General features: G+C 35.3%; 1 protein-coding gene across 1 annotated transcript in view; it reads left to right on the forward strand.

Annotated features, from left to right (window-relative positions):
- The window catches only part of TOP2B (DNA topoisomerase II beta), a 64,858-nt gene that overhangs the window by 16,594 nt on the left and 30,670 nt on the right, over nt 1-17,594 (forward strand). The window contains 15 exon segments of the mRNA XM_030330642.2: nt 4,776-4,861; nt 4,864-4,920; nt 5,791-5,888; nt 7,020-7,131; nt 7,134-7,231; nt 9,172-9,256; nt 9,259-9,344; nt 11,204-11,309; nt 11,389-11,403; nt 11,406-11,527; nt 13,390-13,434; nt 13,436-13,529; nt 13,874-14,031; nt 14,278-14,311; nt 14,314-14,402. Coding sequence (XP_030186502.2) covers nt 4,776-4,861; nt 4,864-4,920; nt 5,791-5,888; nt 7,020-7,131; nt 7,134-7,231; nt 9,172-9,256; nt 9,259-9,344; nt 11,204-11,309; nt 11,389-11,403; nt 11,406-11,527; nt 13,390-13,434; nt 13,436-13,529; nt 13,874-14,031; nt 14,278-14,311; nt 14,314-14,402 — 1,285 coding nt within the window.

Raw genomic sequence — 17,594 nt, forward strand, 5'->3', positions numbered from 1 at the left:
ATTGTTATTTTTGCCTCTTTTAGCCATAATATAGTATACTTTTATAGTTTTCTCTCTCATTCATGATGTTTTATTCCAAAGCACTTCCTTATGGGAACACTTGGAAACCATTTTTCTCTCTCTTTGGTGCTGCGGCTATTGTTTCAGGTGATACAGTGGTCGCTTGATGTTTCCTTTTTTGTCTTTGCTTTAGGAGTCAAGGCTAAGGGCTATTGCTAGTACTCTTCCAATTATATTATGGGTAAAATTTATTTTTTTATGACCAGTATTTGGACTTTTCCATTATTTATAACATCATTTGTTTACAACTGCTGGTATTATAGAATATATACCAGGTGTTCAGCTAATTAGATCTCGCTATGGTGATTTGTTTTGGAGAATTGAAAGGGAGTGAAAATAATACAGTTTTAAGATAGAAATATTACTGTTACATTTATCCTGTTTTTGCCAGCATGCTTTTGTAAAATATTGCATTACTTATATCATTTATAATCTTATTAGTAATTTCGAATGATGTTACGGTTTTTCTCTAATGTGAACATTTAATAATTCAGGTGTAGTCTTACTGTCACTCATCTAATTTTAGATGGTATGGTTACGATTCATGTATATATGTATATAAAACAGTATCTTATATGAAAATGTTACTGCATAACTGTGCTGTTAAAGTTCTAGATTTTTCTTTTTCTTTCCATTTTCCCCCCCTTTGGATCCTTTCTGTAACAAATACATTCTTGAGGATTTACGTGGTAAAGTGCATAGGACCCTTATAAATTGTGATTTATGCAGAGTTTAAAATAGTTTCAATGAAATTTTAGCTTCAAGATTACTTTTTTTCTATATTTAGGAAATTATCAGTTAAAAACAGTATCATTTAATGTGCTTTAGGAGAGCTAGCTAGTGAGGAGTAATAGATGTTGAATATTAGATAACATTAAACTTTTTAAAGTTCAGAGTAGAAAGATTTTGACTGAAAACTAAGGAAGAAGGGGCTCTTTCTTAAATACATTCTTGATGAACATGATTACAGCTGTTTGGTTCTTTTATCTTAATTATTTTGGCCACATTAATCCAACAACATGGACTTAAAACAGCTTACATAGAATCCCGTCATAACAAAGTGATGAAGAAGTGAGCTATAAAACAACACTGTAGACTGAATAGTGGCTCTTGGTGGAGTGCTTTACTTTAAATTTATTATAGATTCTGGACAAAGTAATTCTATGTAACTAGTGCCTTTAGTGATCTTTTTCCCTTTTCGTTTTTTTTTTTAACTTTTGAAAAAAATTTTTGAAAAAATTTTTTTTTTTTTTAATATTTGAAAGAGAGACAGAGTGCGAGCTGGGGAGGGGGAGGAGCAGAGAGAGAGGGAAACACATAATCTGAAGCAGGCTTCAGGCTCTGGGCTGTAGGCACAGAGCCTGACACAGGGCTTGAACTCATGAGCCAGGAGATCATGACCTGAGCTGAAGTCGGATGCTCAACTGCCTGTGATACCCAGGCGCCCTTAAAGAAGTTATTAAAAGCAGAATTGAAATGGGAAACTGCTATTCTGCTATTTATTTCATTGACCCAGTGTTCTCTGCTGTTCATTTTTGATATCCTCTGAGTTTCATTCTTTTTAACATTTTTGTATAGCAGATTTAAAATTTTCTTTGTGCACATGTGTACATGAACTCTTTGTAAAGGAGAGGTTAAATTTTGATAGTTAATGGGTTAAGTGTGGATAGCTTAGCTCTTACTCTTTTTCAATAGTACTCTAATGTGGAGGTAAAGTTTAAATAACAGCCATGGTTGTAAAAGGCATAAGAATATATTAGCAGGGGGTGCCATGCAGAATTTGGGCAGCTTTGCTAGAATTTGGAGCAACTGTTTACAGAAGAACTTAAAACTCATTAAGTAATAGAATATGATGGTTAGTATTGAAACAACTTATTTGTTGGCAGCTATCTGATTAAAAACAATGTGGAAAGCATATTAACCAGAATTCTAACTCTCCCTCTAGTTTAAGTGTCCTTGTTATGTAGGGTTAAATCTCTTAATCCATAGCTTTATAAAATAGTACACACTCCTATTGAAATACATCAACAGATATATTTTTATTTTTTAAAAATTGGGATTGTATGCTTTTTCCATTTTATTTGACATATTGTGGACAGCCTTTGCTATTAACTTATATAGATCTACTTAAATCTTGTAACTGTTACTAATTATCATGTTGATATATCATAATTTAACCTTTTTCCAGTTGATGAATATTAGATATTTAGATTGTCTTCCAGGTTTCTTTCTGGTTTTAATTATTTTGAAACTTTATTTGTAGCTCATTCAAACATAGTATTCTTTTTCCTAATATTTCCGTGAAGATTATTAATGGAACAAAGATTATATTATAGAACTCTGAAGCATTGTTTAGAGCTTACAGAAATAAATGTCAGATCTGGGAAGTGATGTAGATTGGGATTTTTCAGTAGCGAGGGGTGACCGATAGAAAGTTCAAATTTCATACTTAGGCTTACTGAATGTAGATGTGAAGCCTTATTTATTTACTTTTTAACTGTGATAATGAATTTACAAAATGCTTATCTTAATTATAGTACCATATATGATATACTAAATTGGATGAAAAACATTTTAAAGGTTTACTCATGACTGTATTGGCTTTTGTGTCATTCTGAGATATTTAAGGTCTGTAACTTTCATTGCCTTTCTTTATTTCCTTTAGGATTCTTCTCTATTAACTTTAAGCTCCATGAAGTTTCTTATAGAAAATAGGTACTTAATAATTACAGGTTTTAAGCTTAAGCTAAGAAGTATTTGGAAGTCAGAAAAGTAGTGTAGTTTCTGGCCTGTGTTTCTAGGGCCCACTATTACCTCTGGAGGTAGGAGGCACAAGTGGAGGTACAATAGGCAATTTGAAACTGCTACATACTTAAACGTTCAGCTGTGTATTCTGTAGAGGGTGTTTACCTACAAGTGAGATAATCTAATCTCCTGAGGTCCCCAATAAATAATTTAGATTTTTTTTTTCTAATTTTGGTATATAAGCAAATTTTGGTATATAATTTTGGCTGGGTAAAAGGCTTCATGGAGAACTGAAGTCATAAACTGACTTCTCAAAGTTAGGGTAAATTTTGGCCAAAGAGACTAAAAAGGCAAAGGAAAGACCAGTAAACAAAGAAATGGAAGAATTGAGAATGAACATGGTCAAGTATTAAAACTGACCTGAAGGAAAAATAGGATATGTGTTGCAGAACAGTGGCAATTAAATTTGACTATAATTAAGGATATGGCTGTAAACATGTAGTAGAGGACTTTTCAGCTTTGTATACAGTATTTAAGGTGATAACTAGGCTAGCTTCGTGTATTAGTATTTGGAATGAAGAAAGGACTGAATACTCATATGAAATGAATCTAAGGACATACTAATAAGTCTTGATGACTAAGGACTCTAGAGAATGATCAGGAGATCTGAATAAAAAATGCTATCAAAATTTGAGCCTAGGACATTTGGAGAATAGAACCTGTGTTGGAGAACGAGGGAAAGAAAAGTTGGTTGCTGATTTAGGGAAAGAAGACGATGTGCTGCTAAAAGTTATTTTTTAGTTTGTTTCTTTCTTGATTTAATTAACTGATTTCCCTCTGGATATATGATTTTAATTTTGGCTTTTATAGCAATTTTTTAGTCTTAATAACTACTTCTAAAAATTCTTCAGAGATTAAGGTATGTATATGTGAGTGAAATTCACATTAAATTCTTAGTATATCTAAGAATAATTATGAATTAGATTGGCAAATGGTAACTTTTAGAGCCAGTTCTCAGTGTTGGTTATGATGCTGTGTTTCCTTGCAAATTTGGCTCTTAAATGGGTTAAGCATCATAGTATGTACTACTCAAAATGATAGAGTAGGCAAAATTTTCCATCAGGACTATTGCCTACATCAAGTCGATGTTAGCTATAGGAGCTTCTATTGTATACCATTCGGGGCTTAAATGGATGGTTTTGTGATAGGAAAACCCAAAAAACCTAAAATAGGTAACATCTACATTTTTAAAACCATTAAAATTAGTTTAACAATGATTGCTACAATGCAAAACAACCCTGTAATATTTAGTCTGAGAATGGAATACATTTCAGGCTGTTTGTCCTCTTCCATATGTACTGCAGCAACAGGCAGGAAATGAAAATGGCAATGGCAGCTGGTTCTGCAGAGCTTGTGATTCACAGGTGGTATCCTGGTAGAATGAAGCAGGAAGAGATCATGGCTAATGTATTTGAAAAGAAACGGATCTGTGGCTGACTTTTTCTTTTAAGTGTATGGGGGGAGGGGTGGGGGAGGGGCAGAGAGAGGGAGAGAGAAAGAATCCCAAGCAGCCTGACACAGGGCTTGAACTCCTGAACTGCGAGATCATGACCTGAGCAGAAATCCAGAGTCAGACGCCTGACTGAGCTACCCGGGCGCCCCTGTAGCTAGCTGATTTCTTGTAAAAGCTTCACTGCTTTAACTGTTTTCTGGGAGGTTAAGAAGTTTCTTTTCCTGAGAAAATTTTCAATATTACCTGCAGATCTTAGTGGCCCTAATTTGAGTTATGACTAGGATAGAAATGTGTATCCTCAGCAGGTATTTTCTTGAAAGATGAGTGTCTTCTAATTAGTAATGGCTTTAGTTTAGCTTACAGTTACTCAGGTTTGTTCTGGATTACTTTATTTTTTATGGAAATTAACATATCTTTAAACCATTTTAAGCTCTAAACTCTGCTTGTTTATTTACAGTGAATCTAACATTATAAGCAGTTGGAATAATGGGAAAGGCATTCCAGTAGTAGAACACAAAGTAGAGAAAGTTTATGTTCCTGCATTAATTTTGGACAGCTTTTAACATCCAGTAACTATGATGATGATGAGAAAAAAGTAACAGGTAAAGTCTAAATGGCTGATCAGAATTTTTATTGAATTTTTTATGCTTTCAACATAAAATTTAACTATTCCTATATTAAATATTACAGAAAAGGAAACCTATGTAGTTTTATTGTGAGAAAATTATTTTCAGAATTAATGTCTATAAAAAACCTATCATGTGTAAGTATTATGTCTGACAGAGAGATTTTAAAAGCTTAATTGATAGTACATTGGCTCATGCTAGAATTCCTGGAACTCTAACCTGGCTGACAGTTTGAGTTTTGAATTAGAGTACTAATGAAGGTCAGATGTATAATTCCTGTGTATGTGAATTTCTTGTTACATAAGCACCATGTCTTTTGTTTGATATCAGTTAAATTACTTCTAACTGTTGTAGGACGGTCGAGATTGGAAATCTAGGCTTTGTAAATAGAGTTGAAAGTGCTTTGATCAAAACCAAATGTTTCCCTACTTATTTCCATTGCTCAAGTGGGTTGATGGTTTTTATTTATTTATTTTCAAAACCAAGGCTTTAGGAAGTGACGTAGATTAAATTTTTGTAATAGAGAAGTAACTTTGATAGAAAGCTCAGATTTTGTACTCATATACACTTACTTGATTATAGGAGATAGTAAGTTTAATTTTTTTGTGATGAAGGTAATGAATCTGCAAAGTGCATATTATTTATATTATCATATGTGCTAAATCTTAATTGTATTTTTCTTTAAATGAAAAAATCCAAATATACTCTGAAATATTCAATTCATGATTATTAAGGTAATGCAGTAAGTGGAACTATTTTGCAACAGATCTGCTCTATGGTAGATAAGTTAACCAAGTTCCCTAAAATCCCTTTCGTTAAACCTCTCACATTTAATTGTTCTTACAGGTGGTCGCAATGGTTATGGTGCAAAACTTTGTAATATTTTCAGTACAAAGTTTACAGTAGAGACTGCTTGCAAAGAATACAAGCATAGTTTTAAGCAGGTATGATAGAAATGTGTCTAATTTTTTTAAAATTGTATTTTGTTGCTTTGCTAATAAGATAATAGAACCTTAGGTAAATTGCATTGATGATGCCTGTACAACTTTTTTTTAAGCATTAAGCACATCAATAGACTGAAAAGACTTAAGAATGCCTAGATTTTTAGATAAACCTTTTTCCTGTTCATTGAAAGCAAAGTGCTTTATTAATAGACTTTTCCTTTAATCTAATTGAGCATTACTGAAAATGTCCTTAACTTTACAGATTAATTGAAATGCATCCACTTAGCATATTTGAAAAATTCTTCATCAGTTCATCAAATTCCTATTTCAGAATTCTGTCTTATTTTTATTCTGGTAGGCTTTTGAAAAAGTTTGAAATTTTACATAGCTAAAATAATTTGTCAGGAAAAGCATCATACTTATTTTTGTAAAATTCTAAATAGTCATGTTGAAGAATTTGAAAGTTATTAACAGCGTATAAAGTTGTGCAGTTCATTTTGCTTATTTTCAACATGAGGTTATTATAATATAGTAGCGTTTCCCCTACCCCCCCTTATCTAGTGGTTTGACTTTCCATGGTTTTAGTTAATCCGCAATAAACCGTGGTCCAGAAGCAGATGATCCTCCTTCTGACATATTTGGAAGGTTAGTTAGTAGCCTAATACTAGGTCACAGTGCCTACATCATTCACCTCACTTCATCTCTTCATGTAGGCATTTTTCATCACAAGGAAGTTGACTACAGTACAGTAAGGTATTTTGAGAGAGAAAAAGACCACTTTCACATAACTTTTATTACAGTATATTGTAATTATTCCATTTTATTGTTAATTTCTTACTGTGCCTAATTTATAAATCAAACTTTATCTTAGATATGTACATATAGAAAAAAACACAGTATATGTAGGATTTGATACTATCCATGGTGCAGGTCTTGGAACATAGAGAAAGGGGAATACTGTAGTAGTGTTTAAATTTTTTTTCATCTCTGATATTATCAGTTTCCAGGATTTGTTTATTGTGAAGCTGGAAAATGGATGTAGTTATGGTAAATGATTGTTTTCATGAGCTGAGTCTTTATGTATTATAAAATATAGAAGTATTAAATAATTAAATATTTTTCCTTTTAAAGACATGGATGAATAACATGATGAAAACTTCTGAAGCCAAAATTAAACATTTTGATGGTGAAGATTACACATGCATAACATTCCAACCAGATCTGTCTAAATTTAAGATGGAAAACTTGACAAGGATATTGTGGCCCTCATGACCAGAAGAGCTTATGATTTGGCTGGTTCATGCAAAGGGGTCAAGGTCATGTTTAATGGAAAGAAATTGCCTGTAAGTGTCTTCTAAAATAGTAAATGCTTTGTTATTTGTGGGCAGCTTATAGTTAAATCTAACTGCTTTACGCCCTTAGTTATCTTGTAGAACAATTAAAATACAGCAAAGGATTCTATTTTACCTTTATTTATTCCATTTCTAGTGCTCCTAATTGCTTGGTGTAGATTTTAGTTTCAGATCTTAATCATATTCCTTCTGCCTGAAGATCTCTAATTTCTTGTAGGTAGGTCTGGCAATATATTTCTCTTACTCTGTTTGAAAGAGTATTTTTCTTCACTTTCAAACGGTACGGAATTTCACTGGATATAGAAATAGGGGTTTATGATATTTTTCTTTCAATGTCATTCTGTTGTCTTCTTGTTTTGCATGGTTTCTGATAAGTCGGCTGTAGTTCTTATCCTTCTTCCTCTGTTGGCAAGGTGTTTATTTTTCCCTCTGGCTGACTTGAAGATTTCTCTCTCTCTCTCTCTCTCTCTCTCTCAATATGCTTAGGTGTTTATATGGGGGTTTCATTTTGTTTTTTTGATAACTTTTTTCATTCTGTTTTCTGAACGTCTTGGATCTGTTGTTGGGTGTCTGTCACTAATTTTGAAAAGATTTTGGCTATTTCTTCAAATATTTCTTTGCTATTCTGGTATTCCAGTTACACATATATTATACAGTTTGGTATTGTTCTAATCTCCTGCACGTTGTGCTCTACTGCAGCAAGTGTCCACCAGCATTCTCATTTAGTATTCTCCAGGCTCCCTCCAACATAAATAAACTTCTTTTTTTATCCTTAAATGAGATAGGGGTGGGCTGAGGAAGGGCTGGGTAGAATTATTTTATTCCTGCTATAGTAATATTTTAATACTCTCCAGCAGTATCCTTCCCCCCCCTGCAAATTAAGGTGGTTCCCCCCCCCCTCCACTTTTCTTTTCTGTGGATAGGATGGGGGTAAAGGAGACAGTTCTGGGTGAAATTCCCAGTGGTTGCTATTCTCTTCCCCCAACCAGCAGCACCATGGTGGGGAACTTTCTCTAGATTTTCTCTCACCTTCCCTGTGAGAACCTGCTGGGGTTTCTGGAGGAAAAGCCTGTAAGTGTAGGAACCCCTTATGATGACATCCTTCAAGTGCATCACACACCCATACTGTCCACATTTGTCTTACAACAGTTGGTCAAATTCGTCAATTTGTTTATGGTTCCTTTTCACTTCTATGACATTAGGTAGCTTCTGCCTCACTTAAGCAAATTGGTTAGTATTCTGTGTCTCTCTATAGATACCTGTTTCTCTTCAGACTCAGGATGGCCAGCTGTCCTATGAATTCAATTTTTTGACAGTTCTTGAAAAATCAGTGTGTTGTCTGATTTTCTTGTAAGGGCAGACATTTCTTGTTTTTTAAAGAATTTTTTTTCAGTTTATTTTTGTTTTGAGAGCGAGAGAAAGTGTGAGCAAGCAGGGGCGGGGCAGGGAGAGAGAGAATCCCAGGCAGGCTTGGTGCTGTCAGTGCAGAGCCTGATGCGGGGCTCCATCTCAGAAACCTTGAGATGGGATGTGAGCTCCTGACCTGACCCGAGATCAAGAGTCAGATGCTTAACCGACTGAGCCCTCAGGCACTCCTCTTTATTTATTTATTTATTTTTTTAAGCCTTCTCTGTGTCTGAACTCACTGGAAGTCTACTTTGTCATTTTAAAACTTAAACTTTGAAAGATTTTATAATAATTCACCTGTCCAGCTGTTCCTTATAACCTCTCCTTATCAAGTACTATGGAAATGGATTCCTTTTAAAAAGGGTAGGGATCAAGGAATAGAGTGGGGGAAGTCATGAAGGTTGGATCTGAAGAGTAAGAGCTGTTGTGATTGAGGGGAAATAAAAGTATAAGAATACCTGATGGCATTCACCTAGTTGAACTGCCAATTTTAAAATTGTTTATTTTTGTTCTCAAATGAATAGGTAAATGGGTTTCGCAGTTATGTAGATCTTTATGTGAAAGACAAATTGGACGAAACTGGAGTGGCCCTGAAAGTCATTCATGAACTTGCAATGAAAGATGGGATGTTTGTCTCACGCTGAGTGAAAAGGGATTCCAGCAAATCAGCTTTGTAAATAGTATTGCGACAACAAAAGTAAGTATGCTAGTGCTGTGTTGCCACGTCAGTGGTAGAACAGTGCTTCATTAAAAACAACAAAATAAACAACAATAACAACAAAAAACCACAAATCTGCTTTTGTGAAATTAGAATTGGCTTATGAAAACGAAAGCTTATTTTTTTTTTTTTTTTTCAACGTTTATTCATTTTTGGGACAGAGAGAGACAGAGCATGAACGGGGGAGGGGCAGAGAGAGAAGGAGACACAGAATCGGAAACAGGCTCCAGGCTCTGAGCCATCAGCCCAGAGCCTGACGCGGGGCTCGAACTCACAGACCGCGAGATCGTGACCTGGCTGAAGTCGGACGCCCCAACCGACTGCGCCACCCAGGCGCCCCCGAAAGCTTATTTTCTACGAAAATAGCTGTCTTATAATTTAAACACCCACTGAACATTAAGTTTATATGTGAGTATTTATGGTTGAATATATTTCATGAATTTAGAATGTTAACACATTCCTTATTCTGTGTTCCTAGTTTAGAATGTAAAAGAATAATAGAGGAATCTGTTTTGGGATCAGATTGTGGAACGTGTTATATGCCATTCTAAGGAGTTTGAACTGTCTTACGTAGGCTTTTGGATTTCAAAAGCAAATGAATTGTTCTCATCTAACAGCATTTGTCCATCGATCATAATAATGTCTTAGGCAATACAAACATGTATCCTAGAATAATCTAAAGCAATGATTTGATTATTTGTCACTCTTGTTCAAGTTTTAACTTTTTTTGGTTAATATTCAGTGTTTATAATCTAGCATCACTTTCTCAAGTCAACACGTTTGCATCAGTTATGGTGACATTTTGTCCTACGTAATAGATACCTAATATACAGTGGCATAAGATGTAGAAGTTTTATTTTTCCTCATTCTTAGTTTTGTACTGTGACTCCACAGTATCATCAGGGACCAGGCTCTTCCTGACTTTCTTTTTCTGCCACCCTTAGCATGTGGCTTTCCTTCTCATGCCTTTAAGATGCCTCAGTTCCAAGTTCTAGGGAGAGAGAAAGGGGCTGGGCAAATGCATATACCAACTAAATCTCTCCCTTTTTATGAGGAATACAGTAGTTTTCCTGGAAATCCCATCTGGTAGACCTCACGAACATCTCTGGCTAGAACTGGGTCAAGTGGCTGCCACTAGCTGCAAGGGAGTCTAGATTGGTTAATATTAAAAAAAATTTTTTTTATGTTATTCATTTTTGAGAGAGAGAGAGAGGAGAGAGAGAGAGAGAGGACAAAGTGTGAGCGGGGGGGAGGGGTAGAGAAAGAGGGAAACAGAATCCGAAGCAGGCGCCAGGCTCTGAGGCTGTCAGCACAGAGGCCCGACGCGGGGCTCAACCCATGAGCTGTGAGATCATAACTTGAGCTGAAATTGGACACTTAACCGACTGAGCCACCCAGGTGCCCCTAGATTGGTTAATATTTTCAATTGGACCTGTTGCCAGGTAAAAGCAAATTAGGTCTTTCAATAAGGGGAGAATAGGCATTGGATAGACAACTGGCAATGGCTGTCACAGTCCTTAAATTTTAATCTTGTGAGTGCTGTTACCACTGTCATGCCAGTATTCATCTCACTTCCATGTTTTTAATTCGATTGATTTTACTTTGTGTATAGTTTTATGCAGTTGATTAATTGGCCCTATAACCAAAATACCTTATTTTTTAAATCCCCACTCTGTAATTCTGAGATTTATCCTATGCCTCTGCATAATTGGGTTTCTAATACTAATTCCACAAAGTTGTAAAGATTAAGTGCTGATTTGAGAACATAATGAATATGTAAGTATTTTGTTACCCTAACTATAGATGATTTTGGATTCTGTTTTTTTGTTCCTTTTTAGGGTGGACGTCATGTGGATTACGTAGTAGATCAAGTTGTTGGTAAACTGATTGAAGTAGTTAAGAAAAAGAACAAAGCTGGGGTATCAGTAAACCCATTTCAAGTAAGTAATGCTTTGTATAGTCTGTTGCATTGTTAAATAATACCAGTTCTGATGTTGACCTTTTTTGGGTATGTTTCCAACAGGTAAAAACCATATATGGGTTTTATTAATTGCCTTATCGAAAATCCAACTTTTGATTCTCAGACGAAAGAAAACATGACTCTGCAGCCCAAAAGTTTTGGGTCCAAATGCCAACTGTCAGAAAAATTTTTTAAGCAGTGAGTAAAATTGTATTATTTTTTCAGTGTGTTTTTATTGAAAGTTGATTTCGTTTTCTTGATTTATTTATTCTACTTGTGATTAGTTTCTCTCTTACACTAACTGTGGGCATAGGCACTTATACTGCAAAACTAATGGATTATTCTGAAACTACTAAGGATAGACTTTGTTTTATAAAACATTGGATTGTTTGCCAAGAATAAAATAAGGGAATCCGGTAACTAATTGTGTTTTAGCTTTTTTTTTTTTTTTTTTTTTTTTTTTTTTTTTAAATTTTTTCAACGTTTATTTATTTTTGGGACAGAGAGAGACAGAGCATGAACGGGAGAGGGGCAGAGAGAGAGGGAGACACAGAATGGAAACAGGCTCCAGGCTCCGAGCCATCAGCCCAGAGCCTGACGTGGGGCCTCGAACTCCCAGACCGCGAGATCGTGACCTGGCTGAAGTCGGACGCTTAACCGACTGCGCCACCCAGGCGCCCCGTGTTTTAGCTTTTATTGGTCATTATCCAGCCCGATTTTCCTCTGACAAATGTTGATAGGTCCTTATAGGACTTCTGCTTTCATCTTTTCTACTCCTTTCAATTTCATCTGCTGATTTTTACCTTTATATAGTTTTTTTAAAAAAAATTGTGGTAACCTATGCATATATAAAATTTACCACATTCTACATATTTATAATTTGATTTACTTTGTACATATTAGACTGCTTAACTTTCTGAACTAGGTGAGAGTACAATAAATAATGTTAGATTTTTAACTGATCCTTGTAGCTGTTAATAATTTCTCAAAATCTGTTGTATATCGGTAAGATTTATTTCACTTCCTTGTTTGGCAGTACCATCAGTAAATATATATTAAAGAAGCATGTGTGAGTACCTTTAAATATATTTGCACTAGGAATATAAAGATGAATAAATCACAGCCCCTCCTCTTTTGAAGTTTATAGTTTGGTGGGGGAGTGCTGTGTAATTGCCATAGAATAACGTATCACATTCTGGTATGGGAAATTCAAAGGTAGGCTCTCACAAACAAAAACAAAAATTGTTTTTCAGGTTCTAGCGTAAAGTCCTATAGAAATAGTATTTTGGATCTAATAATGAATTCTGAATACAAAGGACCCTGCATTAATGCTTCTGCAAATTTCTGCCCTTATGACATTCATGATGAAGTGATTTGATTTTAGATTTTAGATTTTTTCATTTTGAGAGGATTAAGTTTAGATTTGCAACATAGTCCATATCTCAGACATTCCAGAAATCTATTTCATACACCTGAACAAACTTTTTAGGATAATGAAAAATAAATACCTCCAACTTGGAGATTCTTTACTTTTTTCTTTTTGTGTTAACATCTCGTCACACGTTGACTCCCTGCGTGGTGACACACAATATATAACGTTGGAGTCCTGTTGCCAAACTTGTTTAAAGCATAAGGACTATTCATGAGTTCTTGAATTCATCTAATGTTTCCTATGTATTAATAGTTTTTGTCATAGTGAATTCAAGATTTGTATTTTTGAAGGATATGAGAAATGTCAGTGTATAGAATTTCCCAGCTACTAAATTTATGGTGGATCAGGTTTTACTTGTTAATTTAACAAAATTAACTTGTATCAAAAGCTGTGTGTGTTTCTCATGGAGTTGATGATAATAGAGTTTTTTTCATATTTAGGAAAGTTCTTTATTCATGTTTTTGTTTCTGTACAATAGGCTATTGTATATAGCTGCCTGAGTTAGCTTTACTGAGAGTAAAATTTGCTAGTATGTATCATTATTATCATTAGGCCATATAACTGCACAGATTCCAAGTATTACATTAATTTTAGCTAAGTGTATGAACTTCTGGCTTGTTCTTTGTTTTTAGGCCTCTAACTGTGGCATTGTAGAAAGTATTCTGAACTGGGTGAAATTTTAAGGCTCAGACTCAGCTGAACAAGAAGTGTTCATCAGTAAAGTATAGTAAAATCAAAGGTATTCCCAAGCTGGATGATGCTAATGATGCTGGTAAGGTCATATTTTGTTTCAAGATTTTGATTTAGATTTTTATTTATCCAATTATAGAAAGTATTCATTTTCCACATGTAGTTAGACTATATGATTTTATGTTCAGAATATAATTTTACTTCATTAAAATTGTCACATGCATCACATCATTTCCTCAAGATAGGAATTCAATAATAAAATATTCTTAATATTTAACTATACTATTAGTATTTAAAGTCTACTATTGTATCATGTTACTCTTACAGTCTTACTGTCATCACTGTGACTATGAATTTTTCTGGCTTCATTTTTCTCACTGGTAAAATTGAGGAATTTGGAGTCTATGTCGTTTTAATACCTCTCAGGTGGCAAACATTCCCTGGAGTGTACATTGATACTAACAGAGGGAGACTCTGCCAAGTCGCTGGCTGTGTCTGGATTAGGTGTGATCGGGCGAGACAGATACGGAGTCTTTCCACTTAGGGGAAAAATTCTTAACGTCCGAGAAGCTTCCCATAAACAGGTATCTCTCTCTTTCTTGCATATATCTCCACATATATATGATATCTTAATACTTTATTAAAATTGCTGAATTTTAAATGTAAATTCAGACTCACTTTTATGTATTTCAACACTTTTAAAAAAAAGATTTTGTAATCTCTACAAACTTAGAACCCTAAGATCAACAGTCACATGCTCTAGTGACTGGGCCAGTTAGGCGGCCTTCAACACTTTTAACATACTCTGAATTCTTTTTCTTTTTGCACAGATCATGGAAAATGCAGAAATAAACAATATTATCAAATAGTTGGTCTACAATACAAGAAAAGTTACGATGATGCAGAATCTCTGAAAACTTTACGCTATGGGAAGATTATGATTATGACTGATCAGGTTGGTTTAAAGGTTGCCACATATTTAAAACGTACATCTTTTGAGTGCCCTTTTGATATTTGTTTCATGAGACTTACTTCAAGAAAGTAAAAGTGAAAACGATTGTACGTCAAAGGGGGGGAGAAAACATTTAATGGTACTGCTTGTGTGAAACACATTTTAACATTTCTGATTTATTTGGAAAGTGGTGTTTTTGGTTATTTTAAAAATGTTTTTAAATGCACTAAGTATGAGAAGAGTAGAACACATTGTAGTAGTATTATGGGGTTGAAGCCTACCTAAAAGTTGAGTGGAAATGGTGAGATTTATAAGCAAGAAAGATTAATCAATACAGTAATTTTTTCAAGATTTTATTTAAATTCTAGTTAACATATATTGTAGTGTTGGTTTCAGGAGTAGAATTTAGTGATTCATCACTCACATATGATATGCATGCTCATCCTAGCGGGTGCCCTCCTTAATGCCCATCGCCCATTTAGCCCATCCCCCGTCCAACTTTCCTCCAGCAAGCCTCAGTCTGTTCTCTACAGTTTGAGAGTTTCTTATGGTTTGCCTCCCTCTATTTTTTATTTCCCTTCCATCCGCATATGAGTGAAATCATATGGTATTTGTCTTTCTCTGACTGACTTATTTTGCTTAGGATAATACACTCTAGCTCCATCCACGTTGTTGCAAATGGCAAGATTTCATTCTTTTGGATGGCTGAGTAATATTCCGGTGTGTGTGTGTGTGTGTGTGTGTGTGTGTGTGTGTGTATACACACACACACACCACATCTTCTTTATCCATTCATCAGTGGATGGACATTTGGCCTCTTTCCATAACTTGGCTATTGTTGATAATGCTGTTTTAAACTTCAGGATGCATATTCCCCTTCATATCACTATTTTTATATCCTTTGGATAAATACCTAGTAGTGCAATTGCTGGGTCATTGGCTAGTTCTATTTTTAAATTTTTTTTTTTTCCAACGTTTTTATTTATTTTTGGGACAGAGAGAGACAGAGCATGAACGGGGGAGGGGCAGAGAGAGAGGGAGACACAGAATCGGAAACAGGCTCCAGGCTCTGAGCCATCAGCCCAGAGCCTGACGCGGGGCTCAAACTCACGGACTGCGAGATCGTGACCTGGCTGAAGTTGGACGCTTAACCGACTGCACCACCCAGGCGCCCCGGCTAGTTCTATTTTTAACGAACCTCCATACTGTTTTCCAGAGTGGCTGTACCAGTGTGCATTCCCACCAACAGTGTAAGAGGGTTCCCCTTTCTCTGCATCCTCACCAACATCTGTTGTTTACCGTGCTGTTAATTTTAGCTGTTATCACAGGTGTGAGGTCGTATCTCATTGTGGTTTTGATTTGTGTTTCCCTGATGAACAGTGATGTTGAGCCTCTTTTCATGTGTCTGTTTCTATGTCATTTATTTCTGTTCAAAGCTTTATTATTTCCCTTCTGCTGGCTTTAGGCTTCACTTGCTTTTCCTTTTCTAGCTCTTTTAGGTATGAGGTTAGTTTGTGTATTTGAGACTTTTTTTGCTTCTCGAGTTAGGCCTATATTGCTACATATTCTACATTGCTATATACTTCCTTCTTAGGACCGGTTTTGCTGCATTCTAAACACTGTCGTGTTTTCATCTTCTTTTGTTTCCATGTGTTCTTTTATTTCTTCTTTAAAGTCCTGGTTAATCCATTCATATTTGAATAGGATGTTCTTTAACGCCCATGTATTTGTGGTCTTTCCAATTTTTTCTTGTGGTTGACTTCAAGTTTCATAGAGTTGTGGTCTGAAAATAATCATGGTATGATCTCAGTCTTTTTGTACTGGTCGAGACCTGATTTGTTACCTAGTGTGTGATCTCTTCTGGAGAATGTTACGTGTGCACTGGAAAAGAACGTGTATTCTGCTTTAGGATGACATGTTCTGAATGTATCTGTTATGTCCATCCAGTCTAGTGTGTCATTCAAAGCTGTTGTTGCCTTGTTGATTTTCTTTGTCCTTTGCTGTAAGTAGGGGTTTAGCATCCTCTAGTATTATTGTATTGTTATCAATGAGTTTCTTTATGTATGTTGTTAATTGATTTATATATTGGGGTGCTCCAAGTTGGGGGTATAAATAGTTACAGTTGTTAGATCTTCCTGTTGGATAGATCCCTTTATTATTATATAGTGCTCTTTTTCATCTCTTGTTAGTCTTTAGATTAAAATCTAGTTTGTCTGATATAAGTATGGCTACTCCAGTTTTCTTTTGACGTCCATTAGCATGATAGATGGTTCTCCATCCTCATGCTTTGAGTCTGGAAGTGTCTTGGTTCCAAAATGGGTCTCTTATAGGCAGCATGTAGATGGGGTCTTGTTTTTTATCCATTCTGACACCCTGTTTCTTTTGATTGGAGCATTTAGTCTATTTACATTCAGGGTGGTTATTGATCAGTATGAAGTTAGTGCTATTGTATTACCTATAAAGTTGTTGTTTCTGGAGATTTTCCCTGTTCCTTTGTAGTTTTTTGTTTCTTTTGGTCTTTCTTTCCCACTCAGAGTCCCCTTTAATATTTCTTGCAGGGTTGGTTTAGTGGTCGCAAACTCTAATTTTTGCTTAGGAGACTCTTTATCTCTCCTTCTATGCTGAATGACAGCCTTGCTGGATAAAGTATTCTTGGCTGAGTATTTTTCCCATTCAGCACGTTGAATATCTCATGCCACTCCCTTCTGGCCTGCCAAGTTTCTGGTGGAGACATCTGCTGCTAACCTTATTTGTCTTCCCTTGTAGGTTACGGATTTCTTTTCCCTTGCTGATTTCAGGATTCTTTCTTATCTCTTCTGTATTTTGCAAATTTTACCATCATATGTTTTGGTGTTGGCCCTGCTTTTTTGATTTCATGGGAGTTCTCTGTGCCTCCTGGATTTGGATGTCTGTTTCTTTCCCCAGATTAGGGAACTTTTCACCTATAATTTGCTCAAATAAACCTTCTGCTCCATTTCCCTTCTCTTCTTCTGGAACTGCTGTGATGTGAATGTTATTACTCTTTATGGAGTTGCTGAGTTCCCTAAGTTTACATTCATAATCCAGTATTTTTCTTTCCCTCTTCTTTTTCAGATTCATTATTTTCCATGATTTTATTTTTTATATCACCTATTCATTTCTGTGCTACTTCCATCCTTGTGATTATATCCAGTCAGTTTTGCATCTTGGCTATAG

This window comes from Lynx canadensis, chromosome C2 (genome assembly GCF_007474595.2).
Source record: "Lynx canadensis isolate LIC74 chromosome C2, mLynCan4.pri.v2, whole genome shotgun sequence".
Lineage (NCBI taxonomy): Eukaryota > Metazoa > Chordata > Mammalia > Carnivora > Felidae > Lynx > Lynx canadensis.